The sequence below is a fragment of the Microcaecilia unicolor genome, chromosome 7 (assembly GCF_901765095.1).
Source record: "Microcaecilia unicolor chromosome 7, aMicUni1.1, whole genome shotgun sequence".
In the NCBI taxonomy this organism is placed as follows: domain Eukaryota; kingdom Metazoa; phylum Chordata; class Amphibia; order Gymnophiona; family Siphonopidae; genus Microcaecilia; species Microcaecilia unicolor.
Genome location: NC_044037.1, coordinates 173,757,061 through 173,784,765, shown reverse-complemented (window position 1 = coordinate 173,784,765; position 27,705 = coordinate 173,757,061). Strand labels below are relative to the sequence as shown.

General features: G+C 43.0%; 1 protein-coding gene across 1 annotated transcript; it reads left to right on the top strand.

The window, feature by feature from the left end:
- The first annotated feature begins 13,835 nt into the window (after window positions 1-13,835).
- On the top strand, window positions 13,836-16,841 carry FZD7 (frizzled class receptor 7). Its single transcript, XM_030210431.1, has one exon. It carries the CDS (start codon window positions 13,931-13,933, stop codon window positions 15,731-15,733), a length of 1,803 nt encoding a protein of 600 aa, XP_030066291.1. The 5' UTR covers window positions 13,836-13,930; the 3' UTR covers window positions 15,734-16,841.
- Window positions 16,842-27,705: the final 10,864 nt, after the last annotated feature.

Below are 27,705 nucleotides of genomic sequence, written 5' to 3'. Positions count from 1 at the left end.
CAGTCAGGAGCCATTCCTAGCCAGTTAAATAGTGCTGAATATCAGGGGATAGGTGTCCAATGTAATGCTCCAGTAAAGGAATTTACAATTGAGTGGTGCATATAAATTGTGATTTTGTTTAAAGGCAACTTGTAATAAGACCATATGCCATGTAGCTCCGTTACATTAGAACAAACTACCTGATGAACTTAAATCCAGCTCACCTTATCTATCTATTTGATTTAAAAAATGTCTATAATTTAGAATTATTTGATGCTATGTGACTGAATAGTTACATTTTTATTGAACTGTATGTTATTTTGCTGCAATCCATCTTGAACCTTTGTGGGCTAAGCAGACTAAAAATGTCTAAATTTAAATTATCTGTGTAAGAGTCTGCACACATTGTTTGTCCTCACACATTACATCAGTGGGTGTGGGTAATTTTTCCTTGATAACTTGAATGAATACTTTTGGAAATCCAAAAGCACACATATAAGTACTCTCTGCCCCATCCCCAACTCTGGGAAAACAACTGCAGTGTAAACATATACGCTTTGAGGAACTGTGCACGTAACTTTTATCCACAGATGGGATAGGCAATTTTTCAAAGCAAAGCCCAACTGAATTTCATTTTCAATGCAGAAACCGGCCCAAAATCCATGTTCGGCCTTATTTCCATTTCAGCCAGAAATGCTCACGCATTTTCGGCTAGAGCCCAAACTATGTTCACAGCCCCCACTCCCTCCCAATTCCACATCACCATGACCAAAAAGAGTTCCCCTCCCAAGCCTACCCCCTCCTGTGACAGCCCCCTTCTGAATCGACCCCCTGGCTGTAGCCCCTTCCTGGGTCTACGTTGTCGTTGATGGGTAGTGGGCACAAGAGCATTACCACTCACTCCTATGCACAGCCAGCTCCAGGTCAAAATGGCTTTTAAGACTTCCAAGCTGTGTTACAAGCTGAAGACTTATGGATCCAACTTCTCCTTGGGCAGCCAACTCTGGAATGCCCTTCCCAGACCTATCAGATCAATCAGTGACTATCTACCCTTTCGGAAATCACTGAAAACCCATCTGTTCAAGCAAGCCTACCCAAATGACCCAAACTAATCTTATGAACCCATCTACCCTATATATATCCATGAGACAACATTGATCCAAACTACATCTCCCTACAAACTTTCCTATACTTATCCAGTGTCCTTCTCCCTCCCACCTCCACCACCCCTCCCCGTGCTCACCTACCCCTTGCTCATCCCCCCTCCCGCCTCCACTACCCCTCCTTCTGTGCTCACCTACCCTTTACTTATAACTCTTCTACTCCCTCCACCCTTACCCATCTCTACCTACCGATCTCCTTTATTATTCTGCTATACTTAGACTATATTTTCCTCTATCAATACTCTGTATCCCCTGTTACTATGTAAGCCGCATTGAACCTGCTTTGAGTGGGAAAGCACGGGATACAAATGTAATAATAAATAAATAAATAAATAAAAATATATTTATAAATTGGATATCTACAAATGCATATCTGCTATCATTAGAACTAATATTCCTCATTTCTATAGCGCTACTAAACGTACATAGCACTGTACATACTATATGCAGGTACTTTCTCTGTTCATAGTGGGTTCACAATCTAAGGTGCTTTTTCTTTGTACCTGGGGCCTGTTTTCAGTCAGGCTATATTTCAAAGACTGCATTTCTGTAAAACTGGATTTAAAAACTGCACTTTTCATTGGCAAAACATGACATAACTATTCCCAAAGTTAACACATTGCCTAGTGTGAGGCAGTTTCTGATTATCTCATATGGTTACACTGGCCCTGGCTGGTTGAGGTGGTACCAACCACAGCCATGACAGGATTCAATTTATTTCATTTACGTTAATTTGAGAAGATGGAAATAGAATTATTAACCCAAGGTTCCATGCTTTTAGGAGGGTTTCACTGATTGACAGCTAAGGACAAATCAATTAAGTAGCTGAGGAGGAAGGGAATTCATTCCAATTGTATTTTGAAAAGTAAGGATTTAGGTCTGGCGGCTAATGTATACAGCTCAGCCTTAAGAAAAGTGGGTGGGTTATGTAAACGAAGGATTAAGAATTCTTAAGGGCTGTACCTTTAAACGACATCTGGCAAAATCTCATCAGAAAGGGTTGGCTCTTTTGTTTGTCTCTAAACTGTGCAAAACAAACTGAGGAATATGGGTTTTTGGGGTTTTTTTTTTCTGCTTTAGGTAACAAAGTTAAAGGCATAGGTCTATTGAAATTGCTCAAAATGGAAAATAATTAACATCGGATCTGTTGCTTCCTCTTTTCTCCTTACTCCAGTGGTTCCCAAACTATGTGCCACAGTGCCCCAGGGCACCACGGTGAACTCACAGGAGAGCTGCAGCATATTTTAAGACCCCCTTCAAAATTGTAGCACCCATGGAATGGCTGGCGGGGAGCGCATATGAGTTTATCTTGTTGGGCAGACTGGATGGACCGTACAGGTCTTTTTCTGCTGTCACCTACTATGTTACTATGTCCAAGCCCTGCCAGCTGAAGTGGTCCACTGCCTGAGCCCAGAGCTGCCTGAGAGTCGGTAGCATGCTTCAGCTGCTGATACCAGCACTCCCATGAATGCTCAGTTCATGGAAGCATGGTGCTCTGAGTCAGGCAGCTTGCCGGGCTTGGGCATCCCAGTCAGCAATGGTAGGACTCCACACCACCACAGGGGGAGAGGGGCAGAGGAGACAGGAAGACCTGAGAGGAAATGCTATGAAAAAATTATTTAAACATTAAGGGTGCTATGAACCGAGAAAATTTGAGAATCACTGCCTTATTTCTTAATGTCCTAATGGATTTTGTCTATGTGGCCAAGACAAAGGATGTATAATTTGGCCCTTACAACAGAATTGGTGGGTTCCTGCTGCATTATAGAAAGCCAGCAGAACGCTCAGGGTTGAAAAGCTGCTAGCCACACAGGTACAAATAAGAACATCTTTCTCTTTCTCTCTTCCCCTCACTGATCCTCCTCCTTCCCTTTTAGCCAATACTCTCTTCACTCTCACTCTCAGCTGGATGAGAATAGCTGTCCTCACAGATTGAGCCCTCTTATTCTGCTTTTGGGAGCCACAATAGCAGTTTGACCCAGGTAGGACACCATAAAAAGACTGTCTTCCTGCAAGATTCAAACATCTAGTTGGCTCCCAGACACAGAGAAGAAAGGTACAGCCTGAGGCACTGCTGCTATCTCCCTAAAGCTAGCAGAATAAGGAGGTAAGAAAGGTTTGACTGGGGGAGAGGGCAGTTAGAGAGTATTGGCTGCTGAGGAAAGTATAAGACAGGGGAAATAGCTGTCAAGTGGGGTGGAAAAAGAAGATTGACTGGGGAAGGAATGAGTTAGGGGAATGTCTAAGAAGGTCAGCTAGGGGGAGATGTATGTAAAGGGGATTGGCACTGTGCATCTGTGGATAAGAGGGGAGCTGTGCCAGGGGAGCGTGAATGAGAGGAGATCGGTTTGGGGGAGGTCATGGGGTACAGAATGAGAGAGTGAGGGTGTGCGAGAATCAGGAATAGAGTGGCAGGGGCAGAAAGAGGACCAGGAATCAGGTGGGGGAGGAGGAGCAAAGAGGTGGGGTGCAAAGGGTGAGCAACACTGGAACTTATGGAAGAGGAATACTTCTTTCCTCCAATCCAGAACCTGCCCCCTTCCTCTACCCTGGATCCTAGATCCTCCTTCCTTCTCACTACCATCCTTCAATCCCGAAAATTCTTTCCCCCTTTCCTCATCCACTAATATTTTGTGCACATGTAAAACTGAATGAACTGCTATTTCCATTAACATTTTATGTGATAATAGTGTCCAATAAACTGGTATATTGCATCTTTTACTTATACATACACACATATGTCCCGTACCAGAAAAATAGACCAATATCTTTAAATATTACAAAATGGTAATATTTGCACCACTGAACAACAGATGTTAAAGCACAGAACAGTATTAAATGGAGAAAACTGTGTTGATGAAACTGAGTTGCAAGCATGGACATTGGTTATTACTTGTTTACAGATTGGGGGGGGGGGGGTCTTCCCTCACAGAATGATCTAATTACATTAAGGCAGAGAATTAACTGAAGTCACAATATTGACCAACAAACGAGGAGCTGATTTCCCCATAGGCACAGAATGGAAGATATGTTTAGATAAATATAGCCCTATACATTATCAGGGAGATGTAATTAATAAAGACTGTGAAACCTATCTCTCTTCTTCAGTTTATTCCATGGAAGGCTGGTGACCACAGGATACATCTGAATGACTAAGTAATCAGAGAAGACCAACCATCTGTCTGTTTTATGCCAGATAGGATTTGTAGCACTCTCTTAACCAATTATTGAGCGGAAGTTTTTAGAGGCAAGAATAGATCATGTTCTAGATTAAAAGTGGAATTTTATCTGAAAATCTCATGATGATGCCAGCATAGAGAAACATGACCTGTTCCTGCCTAATTACTGATGGGTAGAGGAACACTGACTTTTCATCATAATGCTTCTCTATAAACACAATGCGATTTCAGTCCTCTGAGTTAAAAGGAAGCTCTTGTTTTGTTTCAAAGACAAAAACAGCTTGGAGCAAGAAGAGCTTTGTTTGCAGCAGAAGAGTTACCTTTCAAGGGCTGCCGTAGTGTGTTCCTATTTCACTCGGCAGCTGTTCCCACAGAGTTTTATTTTTCGTTCACCTTTTTTTTGCAAGGATATTTTATTTCCAATATTTGAAATAAAAATGTAGGCACTTGACATGCTCTTGTCTTCCAGAGTGTCCTCTCCACTGTTTTCTTCAACTGCATTCATACCAGGGAAAATGATATAAATGGCGCTGAAAAATTTGGTGCTAACCCCTGGATTCTATATATGGTGCCTAGATTCCACGCAGAGATTGTGCACAAATTAATTGGCTTAAGGTAATCATCATTTTTAACAGCACTTAACAAGCAATAACGAGCACTATTAGGCAATAATTACAATTTATGTGTTGAAATCGCTAAGCGTATTCTATAAAGAACTGCGCCTAAATTGCAAAGTGTGCAGTTCAAAATTTATTTTATTTATTTATTTGCTGCATATGTATCCCACATTTTCCCACCTATTTGCAGGCTCAATGTAGCTTACAATGTTCCTTCATGGTATTTGCCACTCCAGAGCAGTGGCGTTCCTAGGGGCGCTGACACCCGGGGCGCCCCCCCCCCCCGTGCAGCGTGACCCCCCCCCCCCCGGTGAAAGGACACCCCCCACCCCGGTGAAAGAACCCCCTCACCCCCTGGGTGCATGCCGCTGGGGGGGTGCCGTGCGCCGGTCAGCGTCGTTCGTTTCCATGCTCCCTCTTTCCCAGAACAGGTTACTTCCTGTTCCGGGGCAGAGGGAGCATGGAAACAAACGACGCTGACCAGCGCGTGGCACCCCTCCAGCGGTGTGCACCCGGGGCGGACCACCCCCACTGCCCCGCTCCCCCTTGGTCCGCCACTGCTCCAGAGTAAAAAAGTACAGTTGATATTAAATAGAGAACATGGATAACCTAATAGATTATGTGAATAAACATAGTGGATCGCCATTACAGAGTAAAAGAGACAGTTGGTGTTACCTAAAGAATATTGATGACCTGGTAGATTAAACAGATAGATTAATAGAACGTCTACAATTAATAGATGATCTACAAGAACTAAACAAAAAGTATAGGGAGAAAACATTTTGGATATCAAGTAAGAGGTACTGTATTACAGGTACTATCATGGATCATTGTGGTATGCCTTGTTGAAGAGATAGGTCTTCAGTGATTTGCGAAAGTTGATTAGATTGTAAATTATTTTCAGGTCCATTGGCAATGCGTTCCACAGCTGTGTGCTCATGTAAAATAAACACACATAGCTTAAAAAGGGCGTCTCGTGGGCATTCCAAAATTTCCACGCATAATTACAGTCGGTGTGCCCAATTCTACACACACGGATTTACAACACGTTTTTATTGGCATAAATGAACGCACGCAGATTTAGGCGCTATGGTATCGACTAAGTATATTCTATACACAACGCCTAAATCTTATAGAATATGCTTAGTTCCGCATGGATTTTTCAGGTGCCATATATAGAATCTGGTCCTAAGTGCTTTTCTATTAAGAGAGTGTGTCATATAGGTGCGGATCCCGGACCTAACTTTTAAGTAATGGACTTACGCCTGTCAAAACCAGGTGTATATGCTAGTGCCCAAGTTAGGTGTGCATAGGCCAAATTCTGGGGCCTTTTACTAAGCTGTGGTAAAAGGGGGCCTGCGCTAGCGGGGTAAAAAGGCTGAAAAAGAAATGGCTGTGCGGTAAGTTTGCACTTGCCACGTGGCCATTTGGGGGGGGGGGGGGGGAGAGCATTTAGCGCCATCCATTGAGGTGGCAGTAAGGGCTCCTGCGTTAACCTGGGGGAAACTGGGCAGCGTGCAACATTGTCCAACTACCGCCAGATAACCCCTTGCGAGAATATTTTTAAAATATTTCCACTAGTGCAGGCAATGTTGAAAACCCATCTCTTCAAGCAAGCTTACCCAAACGACCCGACCTAACCCATACACATTACTCTTGTTATGACAAAGTCTATATCTTAACCATGTCATCCTAACTACTCCATACTCTCCTAGTCTTCCCTTCCCCATCCTTCCTACACCTTACCCCTCCCTATCTCTTTATCTTATCTTCATTACTCCTTCCCATGTTAACTCACACATTCTCAGGGCTGTCTATTTCTATGTTACATTACAGTTTGTATTATTCTAACGATTGTAATTTTGTTTATTATGTAAGCCACATTGTACCTGCTTTTGTGGAAAAGTGCGGGGTATAAACGTAATAAATAAATAAATGGTGCACGCTGGGGGTGGAACTACCACTAGCGACCGTGTTGGGCGAACAGTAGTTCTGGGTTGCCAGGCGGTTACCCTTTAGTAAAAGGGCCCCTCTGTAATTCTGCATGCAACTTTTTGGAACACCATGCCTCCTTTTCAGATACACACTATGAGAGTTAGGTGCCGAGCTTTATAAAATATTATGCAGGGAGTTGGGCATGCAAATTCTAATTAATACCTATTAACTTCAATACTTGGTTGTTAGTAACCAATTATTGCTAGTTAAGAGCTCGTTGATCAATTAAGTTGCACGTGCAACTTTGGGCACCATATATAGAATCCCCCCCTCCCCAATAGATTTTGTTTTGCAGGAAGTTTAATCCTGTTTGAGTAATGGTCATTACGCCATCATGCCTCTAACAGGGTTGTGATATGGCATTAAAACCTCATATTGGTAGGGTTTCAAGTACAGCAGGGGCGGGCAACCATGGTACTCGAGGGCCACAACCCAGTCGGGTTTTCAAGATTTCCACAATGCATATGCATGAGATCGATTTGCATACAATGGAAGCAGTACATGCAAATCAATCTCATGCATATTCATTGTAGAAATCTTGAAAACCCAACTGGGTTGTGGCCCTTGAGGACCGTGTTTGCCCACCCCTGCGGTACAGAGAGGGTGGAGAGTGGGAGGAGAGATGGAAGTGGTGCTGCAGACTGAAAAGGTGGAAAGAAGCGTTTTCCCACCTGCTGAGATATTTTTTTTTGGGGGGGGGGGAGGGGGAGAACACTTGGTGTCCACCCACTTCTTGCCTAGGCCCACCCAAAATCTGTAGTCTGGCTATGCTCCTGGCGCTGAGGCATCCCATGGTAGTTTCTTGCTCAGCATGCGCTAATCCCACACTGGAAAATATTTTTTTTCTCTGTTTATTAAATTTTATAATATAGCAAATACAAAGTTACAAAGCCAGATTGGAGTCTGTAATAAAGTAGGTAAAAATAGAATTAAAAATACAATAAGCTTCAAAAAAGGTATTTAGTTACTTTAAATGATCTCAACAAAGGTACAGTTACAAATGATTCAGACATAGCTGAACTTTTTCAAAATTTTTACACATCTCTTTATTCCTCTGAGACTTCTGCCTCAGAGAAGGATTTTGATTCCTTTTTTCTAAACGTCTCCAACATCCTACCCTATCCGAATTCCAATCTAAATCACTAGACTCTTCTATCACTATTGACAAAATTAAAACAGCTATAAAATCCTTTCCTTTAAACAAAGCACCTGGCCGAGACAGACTGTCAGCCAAATTCTATAAATCTTTTTCTTCTGAACTGTCCCCCATCTTACATTAATTTTATAATCACATGGAGGGGCATAATCGAAAGGGGCGCCCATGTTTTCCTGAGGACGTCCTCGCAGGAAGGGACGGGGAAACCTGTATTATCAAAACAAGATGGGCGTCCATCTTTCGTTTCGATAATACGGTCAGGGACGCCCAAATCACGAAATTTAGGTCGACCTTAGAGATGGTCATCCTTAGAGATGGTCGTCCCCAATTTTCAGCCGTAATGGAAACCGAGGACGCCCATCTAGGAACGACCAAATCCAAGCCATTTGGTCATAGGAGGAGTCAGCATTCATAGTGCACTGGTCCTCCTGATATGCCAGGACACCAACCGGGCACCCTAGGGGGCACTGCAGTGGACTTCATATGTTCTCTCCAAATCAGCCCCCTTCTCCCAACTCAACCCCCAGCCACAGCATCTGCCAGTCAGCCCCTTTCTCACATTCCCACCATCTGCCAGTCAGCCCCTTTCACTCTTTCCCAGCCTCAGCCTCCTTCTTCCAGCCCTGGCATCATACTCTTCATTTAATATGATGCCACTTTCTCCCACCCTCCATGATCTGCCTCCTTGTCTTTCTCTCCCCCAACCCCCAAATCCAGTATGTTCCCTCTGTTTCCCTCTTCTCTCTTCTCTGTGTCTAACATCTCTCTCTCTCTCTCTCTCTCTCTCTCTTTCTTCCTTCTCTCCTCGCCCCCTCCCCCCAACATGGTCCAGCATCTTTCCCAGTGGCGTAGCTATAGGGGGCCTCAGGGGCCCAGGCCCCCTCATTTTTGTCTTGGGCCCCCCAACAATGGTGGTCAGCTAGGCTGTCAACTGACCCTTAAAACTGGCATGACAAAGAATAACTTTTCAATAGGTAGAGTAGTAATTTGTTATGAATTGTAATCAGTGTGTCATTTGAAGGGGCTGGTTATGGGGACACCCTAGCATGTGTTGTATTCATGCAGAGATTATTTTTCTCCTGGTAAAGGACCACTAAAACAGACATCATGTTATGAGAATCAGGAATGCAACATTCAGAGTTTCTATTTATTTACTTATTTATGACTTATTTATTTACTTATTGCTGCACCTTATGCCTGGAATAGACTTCCTGAGCCGGTACGTCAAGCTCCATCTCTGGCCGTCTTCAAATCTAAGCTAAAAGCCCACCTTTTTGATGCTGCTTTTAACTCCTAACCCTTGTTCACTTGTTCAGAACCCTTATTTTATCATCCTCACTTTAATATTCCCTTATCTCTTGTTTGTCCTGTTTGTCTGTCCTAATTAGATTGTAAGCTCTGTTGAGCTGGGACTGTCTCTTCATGTTCAAGTGTACAGCACTGTGTATGTCTAGTAGCGCTATAGAAATGATAAGTAGTAGTAGTGCATTTATATTCCACATTAAACATGAATTAGGTTGAAACCTGAGAGCATTTAAAATCTTTTTTTCCTGTGCCTAGATCAAAATAGAAAGATGGTATGTGGAAACTTTCTCCTTTTGTTTTGTGGAATGCAGTGAAATATTATAAAAATGCACTTAATAGTATTTATTACTACTATTTATAAGAGAGGTATTGAATAATGAGGGCAGAGCTACCTTCATGCAGAAGTCCAGAGTCAGTCTAAATGTGCCAACATTTTCCAGTTCTGTGATACATATTTATTTATTTCTTCAAGTTTAGTTGTAAAAGGCATGTCTTTTTTTTGGGGGGGAGGGGTTAATCTTTGTCTCCCGTCTGTGTGTTTGTATATAGATGAGTCCTGGGAATAATGATGGCTAAGGGAAAACAGCAGAAGAGTTGAAGCTGAATGACATTTATGTTTTCCAAAAGCTGATGCGTAGCTCTATGGGATGTCCTTTTTGTAAGACCAGAGTAAATAATTTCTTAGCTTGTTGGCTGTGAAGTGACTGTTAAATTTTTTTGCATGTTTAATTGCCTTTTTGATGTGCTGACATCATGAAATTTGAAATGTTGAGGTTCCAAGGCTCCGCTGCAATTAGCAAACATAGCTGATAGAAAGTCCATTTTAAATACTATATGGTCTTATATAGTGTCTTTAAAGAAGTCCAGACATGACAAGTTTATGTTAGACTCAGTTTGTAAAACTGGATTCAAAGGGTTTATAGTTTGCATTGACAGTTTGCTGATGCTCTCTGACTTCTTGATTGGTAAACCTGCATATTAAATGAGATTTCTGTGCACCTTTAAAGAAAACCTAGATCATGTAGAGTTATTTTTTGGCAAAATGTAGTGCCTCGGGGCTCTAAAAACAACCCATCAGCTAGGCAATTCATTGCTGCATATAGAAAATTGCTTGTACATAATGATCTGCAAGGTATTCTCCAAGGTAATTGCCTGCCTCTGGAAACTGTTCCCATTTTAACTGTATCAAGCATGTACATACCTGACGTAACACCCTCAGCATCAGTCCTTAACAATTCTATCAATGGATAATGTCTCATTGACCCTGATAACAGACCATGATTATACTTATATCCCAAGACCTGCTCATCTATCCATATGTTCTGAAAAAATTGTTACATATATTGCTGGATATATTGTTTTTAAGTTGCAAATATCTCTACATTGTGAGCACTGCTTAAACGCTTTGAGTGATGATAGTGGCAAAGGAATGTGTTCACTGGTAACACAGAAAAGTAAAGGTGGCCTTATTTTTTCCCTCAACTGATGTTATTGAAATTTGTATTAAGTCTGCAAATTATTTTAGACACATGTCGGAAATCCAGCTAGCCCAGCAGCTTCGCTTTCTTGGTTTGAAATAGTTAAGTCTGTGTTAAGAAGCTTCTCAAACAGAACTACCTTCTTTATTTTGTCAGGTCGCATGTAGGCATGTGATACAGTAGGAAATCTGGTGTTTTTGTGAATTAAAGCTGTGGCAGAAAAATATTAGTGTGATTTTATTATGCAGGCAAACCAGGGGCGTATCTGAGGTTCGGCGGTAAGGGGGGCAGGGGCTAGAGTGAGGGGGCACATTATAGCCCCCACCGCCGTTAACCCTCCCTCCCCCGCCTACCGCCGTCACCTACCCCCGAGGTCCGCTTCCTCCTTCCGGTTTTTTAAAATATTGCTTCAGCTGGCGGGGGACCCCAACCCCCCGCCAGCCCAGCTGCGGTCTTCTTTAACTTCTTCATCCTCGTCGTGCTGTGAAAGCTGCATGCATCCTTAGTTCCAGTTGGACGGAGTCTGACGTCACGTTGTAACGTCAACGTACTGCGATGTCAGACTTCGTCCAACTGGAACTAAGGATGCATGCAGCTTTCACAGCACGACAAGGATGAAGAAGTTAAAGAAGACCACGGCTGGGCTGGCGGGGGGTTGGGGTCCCCCGCCAGCTGAAGCAATATTTTAAAAAGCCGGCAGGAGGAAGCGGACCTCGGGGGTAGGTGACGGCGGTAGGCGGGGGAGGGAGGGAGGGTTAACGGCGGTAGGGGGGTCCGGGGCGAAATCTGCGGGGGCCCAGGCCCCTGTGGCCCTATGCAGATACGCCCCCGAGGCAAACAATACACTGCCAAAATACAAAATAGCAAGCAGCAGCACAGTATTAGCCACCAAGTTCATACAAAGTTAATTATTTTCAGTGGAATGCCTGCTATGTGAATATTCCATCACTGTTTCATTATTTCTACCTAGTATTACATAGTTAGGGCATATGCCTCCAACACAGATTGTTTAAATCTATCTAGACCTTACATGCAGATGGTATTGCTTGTTAAACCCAAAGACAAAACCTAAGGGTGGTTAAACAATTTGGTATATACTGTGTTGTTTATAACTTTACTTGTTTTTAGTTGGGTGTGCTTTGTAGGGAGGGAGGGAGGGAGGGAGGGGAGTAAAGGAGGAAAGGTGTCTTGGGGTATGTTCTCTGTAAAAGTTTTTATTGTGCCATGTTGGTTGGTTCACTGGTTTTTCGTGTTCTGGAACGTGCTTTGTTGTTTGCAGGATTTGGTTACTGGAGCTCTATTTCTGTTATGTAAAGATTGTGAAGTAATCAAAAAATATACATATGTGGCAGTTTTTTCTTTTGACATGGCAACCCTAGTGCAGGCAGTTGGTTATAGAGGGACGGGGCAATGAAGGGTACAACTTATGTCCACTTGCATGTGTATATAATAGTATGTATGTTAACTGCTATTTGGCAAATACCCGCCTAACATGTCACGTCTTTGCAGAATACATTCTGGCCAATATTCAGTGCTATTTAATCAGCCAGGAATGGTCTGAATATCAGGCTCACTGTGTCCCACGTTTTGAACATTTCTTGGGTATCCAGATAATGTATTTGTGGGTTTTGTTGTGAGGTAGCATGTGATCTTGCATTTTGCTTCCTAGATAATGCACTTTTATTTCTCATATGCTGTACTGCTTATAGAGAATGTGATTTCTTAACGTTTCCTTTTCTAATTTTGGTCTTTTATTCTGTAATTGGTGAAGATCAGTCGGTGTTCTGTGAGTGGCTGAAGTAAGAGATATATAAATGTTTCCAAAGTCTCCATAAGTGTGAATGTGGTTTATGGCAGAACTGTTTACTTAGAAATTCATTATAAAGTTCACTGTAAGGCATTATTTGATATACTCCTAAACACTACTCATACCTATAAGCCTATTGCCCCTCCTCCAAAAAAATGTCGTCTGGCTACGCCCTGTCCTTTCCCTCTCCATATGGACCAGCACCTGTCTCTCTCTCCTCCTCCCCCCCCCCCAATCCACCACCTCCCTCGTCTACCCCCTCACTTCAAACTTCCTTTATTCCCGTTATATGGCTGAGTCAGAGGTAAAATCAAAGACAGAAAACAGGCCATGGAATCTCATGCTCAAGCCTTCTGTCTCTCTAACACGCACTTTCTGCTGCCGTGGAAGTGGGACCAATGAGGTTCTCTGACTATTCCCTTTGATGTTACTGCTGACTTTTGCAGCCGCAACAACAGTAACACAGGTTTGAGGCGAGAGGATAGACTGGGGAAAAGGAGGCACTAGGGCGAGATGGTGGAACACAACGGGGGTAGGTAAGAAGGTGGAAATGGCGGATGAGAGGAGAGAGACAATAATGATTTATACTGCCCAATCAGCCGCTTTATTTAAAGGCTGAGTACAACTTTTAGAATAGCGATTCCCATATGTGCAAAGATGGATACCGGATGAGAAATACAACAGGATTGGGAGGATGACCTTTCTCTAATGCTGCTGCTGCTGCTGCTGCTGCTTCCCTGCTGCTACTGCATTTGCCACCTTATTCTCAAAAACGTACGATAATGATATAATTTGATAAAGACATTTCCAAGCTTTTGTTTGTTTTACTCCCTACCACAGCGTGTGGAAAGAAAGAACTTTAAAGTTTCTCAAGGCCAATTTTTCACAACTTGCCTCGCCGGCGCCGCACAGTTTTGGATTTACTCTCAGCCCTCCTCTTCTCCACCCCTTTTCTGCACCGAATCGAAGGCCTAATCTTATGGAAAACGCATCAGGATAGGTGGCTTTCGAGCTCCATCCGCCTGCCCACCACAGAAGCCCCTCCCCTCCCCTGCTTTGTGAATGAAAGGGTGGCGCGGCTGGCGCCCCGCCCACGCATAGCCATATAGTTCTAGTCTGCAAATGCAAGGGATTTGTTTACTTGCGAAGAGTTTAGTGCGGCGCGCGGGCTTTGAGTGTTCTCTGTGACGGTCGGAAAGTGTCCCGTCTGCACGCGGCAAAGCAGGAGTCGGGGCGCAAGGAGCCGCGTGGATGAGGTTCCGTTTCCCCAGACTGCTCGCTCGCGGGATGCACCGAGCCCGGGAGTCTGATAACGGAGACGAGAGCGACTGCAGAAGACGGGGGTGCCCGGAGCTTCTCCAGCTACTCAGCATTCCCGCGTGGGTTCAGCTGCATGCAACCACCGTCCTTATGCTGACTTTCCTACTCTTGCTGGGAGTCCCCCAGCCGAGCTTCGGGGCTCAACAGTACCACGGCGACCAGGGCATCTCTGTGCCCGAGCACGGCTTCTGCCAGCCCATCTCCATCCCGCTGTGCACCCACATCGCCTACAACCAGACCATCATGCCCAACTTGCTGGGCCACACGAACCAGGAGGACGCGGGGCTCGAGGTGCACCAGTTCTACCCGCTCGTGAAAGTACAGTGCTCGGCTGAGCTGCGCTTTTTCCTCTGCTCCATGTACGCGCCCGTGTGCACCGTGCTCGAGCAGGCCATCCCGCCCTGCCGTTCCCTGTGCGAGCGAGCTCGCCACGGCTGCGAGGCGCTCATGAACAAGTTTGGCTTCCAGTGGCCCGAGCGACTGCGCTGCGAGCACTTCCCCGTGCACGGCGCCGGCGAGATCTGCGTGGGCCAGAACAGCTCGGACGCCCCGGCCGGGGCCACTGCCTACCCTACCCCGCATCTACCCGATCTCCTGCTCACGCTGCCTCCGGCCGGCGGGCCCCGCTCTTTCTCCTGCCCCCGGCAGCTCCGGATACCCCCTTACCTGGGCTACCGTTTTCTAGGCGAGGAGGACTGCGGGGCGCCGTGCGAGGCGAACAGGGCTAACGGGCTCATGTACTTCAAGGAGGAGGAGGTGAAGTTTGCCAGACTGTGGGTGGGGGTCTGGGCCGTCCTGTGCTGCATCTCCACCCTCTTCACCGTCCTGACTTACCTGGTGGACATGAGGCGCTTTTGCTACCCGGAGCGGCCGATCATTTTCCTCTCGGGCTGCTACTTCATGGTGGCTGTGGCTTACGGGGCGGGCTTCCTGCTGGAGGATAGGGTGGTCTGCGTGGAGAAGTTCGCCGACGATGGCTACAGGATCATCACCCAGGGCACCAAGAAGGAAGGCTGCACGATCCTCTTCATGATCCTTTACTTCTTCGGCATGGCCAGCTCCATCTGGTGGGTGATCCTGTCCCTCACCTGGTTCCTGGCTGCTGGCATGAAGTGGGGGCACGAAGCCATAGAGGCCAACTCGCAGTACTTCCACTTGGCGGCCTGGGCAGTGCCAGCCGTGAAGACCATCACCATCTTGGCCATGGGACAGGTGGACGGAGATATCCTGAGTGGGGTTTGCTACGTGGGCATTTACAGCGTGGATTCCCTCAGTGGCTTTGTGGTTGTACCGCTTTTTATGTACCTCTTCATCGGCACGTCCTTCCTCCTGGCCGGCTTCGTTTCTCTCTTCAGAATCCGAACTATCATGAAACACGACGGCACCAAAACCGAGAAACTGGAAAAGCTGATGGTGAGGATCGGGGTCTTCAGCGTCCTGTATACGCTGCCTGCCACGATTGTCCTGGCCTGTTATTTCTACGAGCAGGCTTTTAGGGATGCTTGGGAAAAGACCTGGCTTATGCAAGTGTGCAAGAGCTATGCCGTGCCCTGTCCTGCGAACAACTTTGCCCCCATGAGCCCTGACTTCACGGTTTTCATGATCAAGTATCTCATGACTATGATCGTGGGCATTACATCTGGCTTCTGGATTTGGTCTGGTAAAACCTTACAGTCCTGGCGTCGCTTTTACCATAAGCTGAGCAGCGGCAGCAAAGAGGAGACGGCTGTGTGAGCCCACCCGTGCATGCATCTCGGGGAGAAATACTTTTTTAAGGGTTGATTGATGAATTGTGACCACCGTAAATAACTTTTAGTATTATTTGCAGCTGGGTCAAGACGCAGAGAAACTACTTTTTTCTCTCTTACTCCTGTTGGTGGTGGTGGTTTGTCCTTGCCAGGAGTAAAAAGAGACGAGGTGATAAATGAAGCAGTGCCTAAGAGTGACACTGGTGCTTTGTCATAGGCGAGGCCTAACCCCTGCTGGACCCACAAGTACTTGAGAAACAGTTCTGTGGTGTTGATGCATTTTATTTATTTTCATGTTTTTTAATAGACCGCAAAAATGTGAAGAGCTTCATTTTAATCTTAGAGTATGTTTTCTCCTGCCTTTTTTTTTCAGATGGGGAGGGGAGAGATTTACTATCATGAAAGTAAGCTTCTGATTTTTTTTTTAAGTAGGACTTTGAATATATTTTTTCTTTTTTAATCAAGTGGAAGATGTGACACGGTGTCCTTATTGTACTACATATGAAATGGAATTTTCTCTACTTCAAAAATATCTGATGGAAAGGACTCAAACGGTTCCATCTTTTCATAAAGAAGAAATTAATGCATGCACGATTGGTCATGTTTTCCGTAAGCTGAAAACACTGGATAGCATCTAATTTTCAGGGGCTGTAACTTTTAAGTACACCATGGATATGATTTTATAATCTAAGGATTTGTTTTCTAGATTATTAAGAATTTTTTTTTTAAGATATATATATCTTTTTAAGCCCTCTGATATTAAGGTGGTCTCTTACTAAAGTGTGCTAGTGTTTTTTTTAGCTCCTGCTAAAAATCAGCTGGTGCTTAATGTTGAGATACATTTTAATAAAAGACCCCCTAATTGTCAAGTGTATTCAGTGTGTGGCCTTAAGTGTGGGTATGTGTCTTTCTTACAAAAGACTTTGGAAGAAGGGCGCTTAAAGGAGAGATTTTTTTCAAATTATTACTCTAACATTGGCCGTCTGCTATGATCTTGTAAGATATTGTAATAGTCTTTTGAGGTAACTGTGCTAACTTTTCCTGTAGAGTACTCTTACTCCCCTGTTTACTAAAGCTTAGCTCAAGTTATGTGCAGCAGGACCCATTTTATTCCTATGGGCCCTGCTGCAGATAACTCAAGCAAAGCTTTAGTAAACAGGGGGGGGGGGGGGGTTAATGTTCTTATTGCAATCATTAATTTAAAAGATCATGTGCCTAATTCCTCTTTTGAACTGTAGTGACCGCTGCCTCTCTGATTTTAAATCTGCCAAGCTTCTTAGTTTGTAAATGAAAATTGGTAGAACTAGAGAGCTGTAACATAATGTACAAAGATAATAGAACTTCTGTTTGTAATAAGTGCTTTGATGGTTTGTAATCAGAAGGGCTACTGAAATGCAAATCAAATGGTTCAGTGTATCTGTTGTAAATAATCCTACTTTTTTTTATGAACAAATGTATTTATAATAGGCTACATTTTTACTGTTTGTCTCTGAAAAGCGTGCAACAGTGTCATTTTTCACATGTACAGAATGTTAAATAAAAATCATTTTCCAAAACAGTTATTCTTCTTGCTAGTGGTGCAAGGTGGAACTATATGCCATTATAAATTCTCTGTATACATTTAGCAAATGCTGTAAGATTTTTAAAAAAACAACAACCTTGTTTTCCCTTTTTGAGTAGCTGGTAAATTGGAAAAGAGATTCCTTTCCTCTTACATGGTTGTGTTAATGTAGTGGTGACCTGCTTTAATATCATAGTTATGCAAGTTTTCCAGAATGTGGGATTCAGCTTGAATTTACGCCTTTTAATATTTCTCTGTTACTTATCCTCCCTCTTTTTTCTCTCTCTCTCTCTCTCCCATAAATCTGGAGTAATGAGAGGGATTAGGCTTTGTTTCACTTAAATCTCTCTTGATATTGCTGTTGGGCCTGCCCCATAATTACTGCCATTTTTGAGCTGCTCTACCCTTCCTGAGAGGGTATGGAGTACTTCTGTAAAGCCTAAGAAGCTTGAGCAGACTTGTTACTGTGCAGTGTTTAATTAGTGGGCAGGCCTTTTGCCTACCCTTCAGAACACAATATGTAGTAGCTGCACTGCTTAAAATTTTCTCAAAGGCAAAACAAAACAGTTGCTGAATTGAACCCAACTGGTCTGAGCCCTTGAACTTTAGTACTGTAATTCTTACTGCAACGAGCAGTTTAATCTTATAAAATCTATAGGTGTAACATCAAGCTATTAATGTAGCAACCATTAAGGGGCCCTTTTACTAAGCTGCGGGAAAAGGGGGCCTGCGCTAGCATCGGCATGTGTTTTTGACATGTAGTGGGTGAAAGGCTGTCTGTTTCTCAAAGAAATGGTTGTGCGGTAAAAGGGCCCTTAATGTTTCTCACAAAGTTGTACCTTTCTCTGTAATAAGCAAGATGTGAATCCTGCACACTCCAAGTTTCACGGCTTGGAGTGGAGTAGCCTAATGGTTAGTGCAATGGCCTGAGAACCAGGGGAACCTTTAGGTTCCATTCCCATTGCTGCTCCTTGTGAGTCCAGTCAAGTCGCTTAACCCCTTCGTTGCCCCAGGTTCAGCAAAAAAAAAAAAAAAATACCCTGTACATAATACGTAAATTGCTTTGATTGTAACCACAGAAAAGCAGTATATTAAATCCCATGCTCTTCCTTTCCTTGCTTTTTCTGTTTGTCATTTTGAAGTTTAAGCTTCATCCATGTAATTCTGAGTTCTTGGGGCAGCCTCATTTGGAAACTTGTCACACATCACTTCTAGTTTGGAAACTGATTTGTTTATATGCTGTTTGTATACTCTGTGTAGATTGGTTGGATCATAGGGTGTGTGACGGCTTTGTGCATTTTGGCAGTTCTGCTATCCTCAGACATAGGGAGTTTGCAGGACTGCTTTAAGTATCGGAAACATTTGATAGCATATTGTGGCTTTGTAATCTTTGTGTACTTGGTGTGTAAAAAAAACAAACAAAAAATCCCTACACAGGAAGCAAATGGTACAGCTCTTACAGAGTGTAACACTTGATGTACTTGACACCTCTCTGCTGACTTGCTTTGCAGCTGCTATTAGGCAAGCAGAGGCATAAAACTAGCAGATCTAGAGGTGTATTTTCAAGCATTTATGGGTCCTTTTACTAAAGTGCACTGAAAAGTGGCCTGCGCTGGTGTAGACGTGTATTGGACGTGCGCAGGTCCATTTTCAGCGCACTTGCAAAAAAGGCCTTTTTTTGGGGGGGGATGAAAATGGACATGCAGCAAAATGAAAATTGGCACACGTCCATTTTGGGCCCGAGACCTTACCATCACTCATTGACTTAGCGGTAAGGTCTCGCTCATTAACCGGGCGATAATCGTCAGTGCGCGTACAATGCCAATTACCGCCCGGTTCGCGCCACGTGTAGTGGGCATGTGTAAAAAATGAAAATACCACCCAGGCTACACAGTAGCCAGGCGGCAGGTCCAGCTTACTAAAAGGGCCCCTTAGCTACATATTGGGGCTCATTCTCAAAGCAGACTTAAAGTTCTATAGGTTACTATGAAATTTTATGTCTAAGTGCTTTGAAAATGAGCCTCAGTCACTTTGCAGAAGTTTGTTTTTAGTACTGTTTAGTGTGTGAATTTTTTTTTAAACTCTGCAAAAGAAAAGATAATTTGTCCAACAAGAATATATAGGAGTAGTAAATATATTAGGAACCCATTTAATATTGCTCAGTATTAAGCTAATTTAAGGATTAATAACTAGTAGATGAATAAATCAAAACTAAGCACTACTGGATGCCTTCACCTGCCAGGGATATGGATGCTGTTTTTGCTGCATGCCTTTACCTGGGATGTTGAACCAAGGTTTTGTGCATGGCCATGCTTCGTGGCTACAAAAGCCTCCAGGCTTGTCATGGCTGAACGTTTTTTTTGTCTGCGTTACGTATATTGGCAGTATCAAAATGTGGGTATTGACATTTTTAATGCATTTGTGCATATGCTTCCATCTTGGTTTTGAGAAATAAACTGATTTTTGGAGAAGTTAATAGCATAATTGGTTATCTGTGTGTTGAATGAAACGTTACCGCTGCATTAAGAGGAGAATCTGATATCCTAACAATAGTGCAAATGAAACGCATTAGTAAATCCTTTCCCTTTCTTTGTAGATAACATTGCATTATTTGTGATTAGTATTTATTAACCAACAAAAAAAACAGGGTGAAATTTTTCCACTAAATGGAGCAAAATCTCAAACAAAAGTGGAAATAAACCTGGTATGGCATTACACAATTATCAAAATATTTAAAATTTGGTAGTTTCAACATTTTAAATCTGAAATTTTCATCTCTTATTTTGTTAATTTTTTTTCATTGTTATATATAAATGAAAGAGTGGTACCATACCAGTTTCTTTCCACTTCGTCGTTTTAATATTATGTCGTATAGCTACAGCTAGAATGGACCACCACTCTAGTTAGTATTCCATCATCTGGACTGTAGTGTTAAGGCTATTGAGTGGCCATTTATGGATCACTGATCCCTTATTTTGGATCTTAATCATTATCCAAGTCAGATTGTCATATTCCTCTTTGTTTCTCGACCATTTCTTGCATATTCCACATATATGATCCACTCTGTGACCACCACATCTAACTGAAGTAATCTAAACAGCCACTGCACAAAAATTCAGCCAGTTAGGTCCTCTTGGTTTTAGGGGTTAACACCAACCCGATGCCATGATTCAAATCTCTGCTCTTCCTTTCTGATTCAAGTAAGTTTTAGATTTTACCAATATCTTTCTTACAGTTCCATGCTTAATTCAGTGTCTGGGTCATCTTCCCTTTCCTTACTGTTGTTTTTTTTTTGTGTTTAATATCCACATTTTTGTAGATCTTTTGTACACAATATTGTAATATTCATGATGTTGGGGCTTGGAGTACATGTAGTTGAGACATGTTCCTTGATCTGGGGAGGGGAGGAGGAGGTTAGTAAACTGTAATCCTGAGGAGGACCAAAAGCTAAGAAACAGACACTTGTCCCTAAACAAAAAAGATTAATTTTGGTAGTCATTCTTCACTCCCTCCCCCCCCCCCCCCCCAAAAAAAAAAAAAAAAAATTCATAATTTTCAAAGAGGAGAAGATGTAAACCTTTCTGAATAGTAAGGGGTCCTTTTACTAAGCTGTGGGAAAAAGGGCCCTGCCGCTACTGCAGGGCCCTTTTTACCACAGCGGGTAAAAAGCCCCTTAAAAAAATGGCCATCCACTGGCAGTAAGAGCTCCCGTCGTAACCTGGCGATAACCAGGCAGCATGTGGCAATGCCCGATTACCGCTGGGTTAGTGCAGCATTATTAAAAAAAAAAAGAAAAGACGTGCGCTTGAGCTGGAACTACCGCAGGCAGCTGTGTTGGGCCAGCAGTAGTTCCAGGATAGTGGGTGGTAAGTCTGCGTTGGGCTTATCAACACTTTTTGTAAAAGTGCCCCTAAATGTCATCTGTTGTGATATCACTTGCATTACTATTACTACTACTTAACATTTCTAAAGCGCTACTAGGTTACGCTGTACAATTTAACATAGAGGGACGGTCCCTGCTCAAAGAGCTTACAATCTAGTAGACAAGTGAACGGTCAGTCCGATAGGGGCAGTCAGATTGGGGCAGTCTGGATTTACTGAACAGTAAGTGTTAGGTGCCGAACGCAGCATTGAAGAGGTGGGTTTTAAGTAAAGACTTGAAGATGGGCAGGGAGGGGGCTTGGCGTAAGGGCTCAGGAAGGTTGTTCCAAGCATAGGGTGAGGCGAGGCAGAATGAGTGGAGCCTGGAGTTGGCGGTGATGGAGAAGGGTACTGAGAGGAGGGATTTGTCCTGTGAACGGAGGTTACGGGCGGGAACGTAAGGGGAGATGAGGGTAGAAAGGTAGTGAGGGGCAGCAGACTGGGTGCATTTGTAGGTAAGAAGGAGAAGCTTGAATTGAATGCGGTATCTGATTGGAAGCCAGTGAAGTGACCTGAGGAGAGGGGTGATATGAGTATATCGGTTCTGGCGGAGTATGAGACGTGCAGCAGAGTTCTGAACAGATTGAAGGGGGGATAGATGGCTAAGTGGAAGGCCGGTGAGGAGTAAGTTGCAGTAGTCAAGGCGAGAGGTAATGAGAGCGTGGACGAGAGTTCGGGTGGTGTGTTCAGAGTGGAAAGGGCGAATTTTGCTGATGTTAAAGAGGAAGAAGCGACATGTCTTGGCTATCTGCTGGATATGTGCAGAGAAAGAGAGGGAGGAGTCAAAGATGACTCTGAGGTTGCGGGCAGATGAGACGGGGAGGATGAGGGTATCACTTGCATTGCCTCTTGTACTGTGGCATATGCACTCCAGAGGGTCATATTGAAACAATTAAAAAATATTTTAATTGTTTGGATTTAGCCTCGAATAGTAGAATCTTTTGCAACGAATCCCAGCATCTGGGTAACGTAACTTCTGTACTGACAAATTCTTGTGTAGGCCTGTAAATCTATAGAAGTGACAAAATGAAGGGTGGAGAAGCTTGCAAGCTCATTGCTCTCAGCTAGTGAAACCATAGGCTGTTTTACTGTATAATTTAAATAATTAAAGGTAGGATAGGACAAGCATCTTTGTTTTAAAAGTTCATCTTGTAGGAGGAAGATGCTTCTGTCCTGAAGGAAATGAATTATTTTATCACTGTCTAATGCTCTGTGTGTAGGAGTGGCAGTAACATTGATGTAGTTATAAGCATATTTACGCTTAAAACAGCTGAAAGCTAGCCCTCTCACTACTACAAGTACTACTAGCCACTAATTTTGACAGAGTGCATGGCTAGTACTGTCTAGATTCTACTTCCTCTGTTTGTTGTGACCCAGGTGTAAACTTTGCTTTGAGAGAGCGTTTTGAATTTTACTGGAGTAAGAGACCTGAAATATGTAGGTAGGGAATTTTTTTTTTTTTTTGATTAGTTCAAAGCTCTCTCTCATTAAGGAAATGAAAATCAACAAAAAGGATTTTTTTATTTTTATAAATGATGAAAAAAGTGTGTTTTAATATACTTCATTTTTTTCTCCTCAGATCATTGTTTTATAAAGTCCTTCATTAAAATGAGGCAGGGCGTGGAACTTGGTCCTGAATGTTAGTAAGTTAGAAGTGTCATTTTCATACCCTTAGACAGTTGCTTCTAAGGGGCAGACTTGAGACAAAGGCATTTTTAGACCCCTTATTCAGTTCTGTTGCTGGAAAGTTAAATCGTAGATAGGGCTGGTGGCTCAGTGGTAGTACTGTGTAAAGTTAGGAAGAAAGGCCAGTGCAGCTTAAAGGTGGCTCTTCTACTTCCTGTTTTGAATGGGAAATAGTACTTGATATACCACCTTTCTGAGGATTTTGCAACTACATTCAAAGCGGTTTACATATATTCAGGTACTTATTTTGTACCAGGGGCAACGGAGGATTAAGTGACTTGCCCAGAGTCACAAAGAGCTGCAGTGGGAATCAAACTCAGTTCCCCAGGATCAAAGGCCACTGCACTAACCACAAGGCTACTCCTCCACTAGCAACATTCCATGTAGAAGCCTGCCCTTGCAGATCAGCAACGCGGCCCCGCAGGCTTCTGTTTCTGTGAGTCTGACGTCAGACTCACAGAAGCCTGCGGGGCCGCGTTGCTGATCTGCAAGGGTAGGCTTCTACATGGAATGTTGCTAGTGCAATAGCAACATTAACATTCCATGTAGAATCTCAAATAGCAACATTCCATGTAGAATCTGAACTAGGGAAATGGGACTTGATATACCGCCTTTCTGAGGTTTTTGCAACTACATTCAAAGCGGTTTACATATATTCAGGTACTTATTTTGTTCCAGGGGCAATGGAGGGTTAAGTGACTTGCCCAGAGTCACAAGGAGCTGCAGTGGGAATTGAACTCAGTTCCCCAGGATCAAAGTCCACTGCACTAACCACTAGGCTACTCCTCCACTCAAGATTCTTTGTATATATATATTATCTTCCTTTTTTGTTCTTTTTGGCACTATACATCTTTCTATACTGCAACCAAGGCACAGTAGTTTGTACACTGCATTTAGGCACTTTCTCTGTGCCTGGTGAGCTCGCAATCTAAGAGGCCCTTTTACTAAACCACAGTAGGGTGCAGCAAAACGGTACCACCACGGGGTGCGCCAGGCATCCTGCAGTAGCTTGTGTTGGCCACACAGCATTTTCCTATTTTCTAGCACAAGGGCGTGGTGTAGGCGTGCCTGGTGCTAATCGCCCATTGCTGCATGCTGTCTGATTACCGCCAGGTTAGCGCGTGAGCCCTTACGACCTTCTAAAGAGGTGGCATTAAGGGCTCAGACAGTAAATTGCCACGTGCCAATATTTGTATTAGTGCATGGCCATTTACGACTTCCATTTAAAATAATGGAAATTCTGGCCATGGTAGAAAGTTTCCTCAGTGCACGGCCGTTTCACGCACCCACAGTACTGCAGGTCACTATTTACTGCAGCTTGGTAAAAGGACCCTTAAGTTGCCTAGGGCAGTGGTTCCCAAACCTGATCCTGGAGGCACCCAAGACAGTCAGGTTTTCAGGATATCCACAATGAATATTCAAGAGGCATTTACATGTAATGTGGGCAAATAACCTCTCCTAAACCTTCATTGTGGATATCCTGAAAACCTGACTGGCTGGGGTGCCTACAGGACCAGGGTCAGGAATGACTGACCCTGAGGTATTTCCATTTTCTCTTTTGACTCAATGGCAGTGTTTCCCAAGTGACTTTGAGAGTACCTCCTTGCCAGTCATGTTTTCAGGATATCCGCACTGAATATGTATGAGATTGTTTTGCATACACTGCCTCCATTGTATGCAAATCTTTCATTCATATTCACTGTTGATAGCCTAAAATCCTGACTGTCAAGGGGGTACTCCAGGACCAACTTGGGAAACACTGCTGTATGGTGATGAGGTCCTCAGATTAATTACATTTCAATAAGCCACAGCTGCAGCCATGAGGATTTCTAAGCATAAGCAACAGTTTGTGGGTTGAGACCTTTGTATATGCCATAGACTGTATTTAAAATAGTAGTTAAGCTATAATCAGAGATCAAGTGTGCATTATAGAACAAATTTCCTTTTGAAATAAGTGGTGCTACGTATCCTGTTCTATTGGGGACAAAAAAGAGCTGAGATGGACACTTGGGAGGATGGAACAGAAAGAAGACAGACTAGCTGATCTATTGAATTCTCCTCTGTAATTATTTGAAATATTTTTCTTACAGGATATATAGCAGCACTGAATGCCTATATGAGATTAATATATTTAACATTTCTATGTGTATCATAGTGCTGTTTTCCTGCAGTAACTAGTACAAATGTGTAAATGAGCAGCATGGCCTAGGGCTTTTACATATAAAAATTGATTTGAACGAACTGGATCCCCTCTGGGCCTAATGAATAGTTCCTTTTACAATACACCATTTCTCCCATTCATATACATGCTTTAGGTTTTGGAAAGAGGTAGAATAAATGGCAGCTGCCTCACTTTTATTTTTTTTTCCAAAGTTTAGACTTCCTTTGTGTACACATTCACAAGGCCATGGTAATAATTTACCGTGATCACGCTTAGCAAGCGTGACACGTCTTCTCTAAACAAGACACCAAAAGCAGCAGCACTTGGCAAATACATTTTACTCACCAGGTCTCAAAACCTTCCTCTGTACTCTTATCAGTAAACTGTTGTCTTTCTCAGCTCCATCAGGTTAGGGCTCTGTTATCATCATATATATAAATTGTGTGTCCTGTGCACAAAAGTTCCCAGAGGCAAAAGTACATTTTAAAATATGCAGCAGCTTTTGGCTGGCTACAGCTGTTGTCGGCCCAGTTACAGTATTTTACCAAAGCATGACCTAACTGGAAATGCCTCAGATTGCTTAAGATTTGAACAAAAAGCAGAAGGCGGTTGAATTAAAGAATGCTTTTATGAAAGAGGTAGGATTGGTACATTAACTAGAGGTTATTTTAATTAATTTTTTTGATCATTTATTTTAAAAAGCAAGGTAGTTCCATACTCAACAGAAGTAGTGAGCGTAAGGCTCAAACTGTTAGTACAATCTGAAATTTTTGAGGCTTGTGTTTGTATGCACAGTTCTTACAAAAATATCTTAATGTGAAACTTTTTTATTCCTAGGCCTTAATTTTGTCCTTATGTCTGTTTGCTAATACCAGAAAGTGGATCTGTATTTTCTATATGCTGGAGTTTAAGTACAGAGCTTCTTTTAAAAAAGAAAAAAAAATCACTATGCATACCAGTTGAACACTACTAATACTACTACTTATCATTTCTAAAGCGCTACTAGACCTACGCAGCGCTGTACACTTGAACATGAAGAGACAGGCCCTGCTCGACTGAGCTTACAATCTAATTAGGACAGACAAACAGCACAAACAAGAGATAAGGGAATATTAAAGTGAAGATGATAAAATAAGGGTTCTTCTGAGGCTTAAAATGCCCTCCCCCTTCACATCCTGCTATGCCATGATTTAAGGAGACTGGAGGGCAGTGGTCTGCTCTGGCGTGGAATTCTGAGTAGTGACCCCTGGTAACCTAGGGCTGTTTTCTTTATACTGGAGAAGTGCCTGTTAGCACTGGAAATTTCTGTAAACCTTCACATTCCTCCAGTGAGGAAAATACAACATGGGATACAGGATTATGCCAGTTACTTCTATTCAAAGCTGAAATGTTTATTTATTAATAGTCCCCCTATGCTTTATAAAGAGAATTACTTATAATCCCTACTTTTAATTTTTGTTGCCCATACTGAATTAACTCTCCCCATGCAGTTTAATTTTGGGAGAATAAAATAGCTAATACTACTGGTTGGTATTTGGTTTCTTACTATATTTTTTTTTTGTTTGTTTTTTGACGTTTGTGTCATGCGCAGAGCAGCCAGCATAACGCTTGGCTGCTCTGCACGTGCTTTAGGAGCCGATTTCCGACGGGGATTACACCAGTTTGATGAATTGTTCTTTACAATACCATACCGAACATTTGCGACTTGTTTTTTTGGTGCATTGTTCGTTTTTTTCAAATTCGGTAACGGCTTTTACGTTTTTGCTTTTCTTTACAGTTGGTTGATGCATCTGGGCCTTAGTCTGGAACAAGTTGGTGCAATATCTGCTTCCTTTTTGTAATCTAATGGATTATGATTAACTTGTTTTAATTTATTATATTGTTTTATTAATGTATTGTATTTCATTATGTTGTAGAAAACTCATCACCTTTTGGGAAAAGGTAGTTTATAAGCTTGACATGTAAATAAGTACAACATTTCCCATATCCATCCACCTGTGTCTAATTCACGCCTTTGGTAGTAAGGCTTCATCCCTTTTTTTTTTCCACTCATCACCCAGTGCTGGAACTCTGCTGTGTAATGGCAGTAGCCTAATCATCTTAGCAGACCGCCTCCTCCCCTCCCAACCTACGGACATACAACTGAAAAGGGAAATGAGACTTGATATACGCCTTTTTGAGGGTTTTTTTTGCAACTACATTCAAAGCGGTTTACATACAGTGGGGGAAATAAGTATTTGATCCCTTGCTGATTTTGTAAGTTTGCCCACTGACAAAGACATGAGCAGCCCATAATTGAAGGGTAGGTTATTGGTAACAGTGAGAGATAGCAAATCACAAATTAAATCCGGAAAATCACATTGTGGAAGGTATATGAATTTATTTGCATTCTGCAGAGGGAAATAAGTATTTAATCCCTCTGGCAAACAAGACCTAATACTTGGTGGCAAAACCCTTGTTGGCAAGCACAGCGGTCAGACGTCTTCTGTAGTTGATGATGAGGTTTGCACACATGTCAGGAGGAATTTTGGTCCACTCCTCTTTGCAGATCATCTCTAAATCATTAAGAGTTCTGGGCTGTCACTTGGCAACTCGCAGCTTCAGCTCCCTCCATAAGTTTTCAATGGGA

Coding starts and splice junctions, on each gene's coding strand:
- FZD7 (XM_030210431.1), top strand. CDS start 13,931: ATGAGGTTCCGTTTCCCCAGACTGCTCGCTCGCGGGATGCACCGAGCC.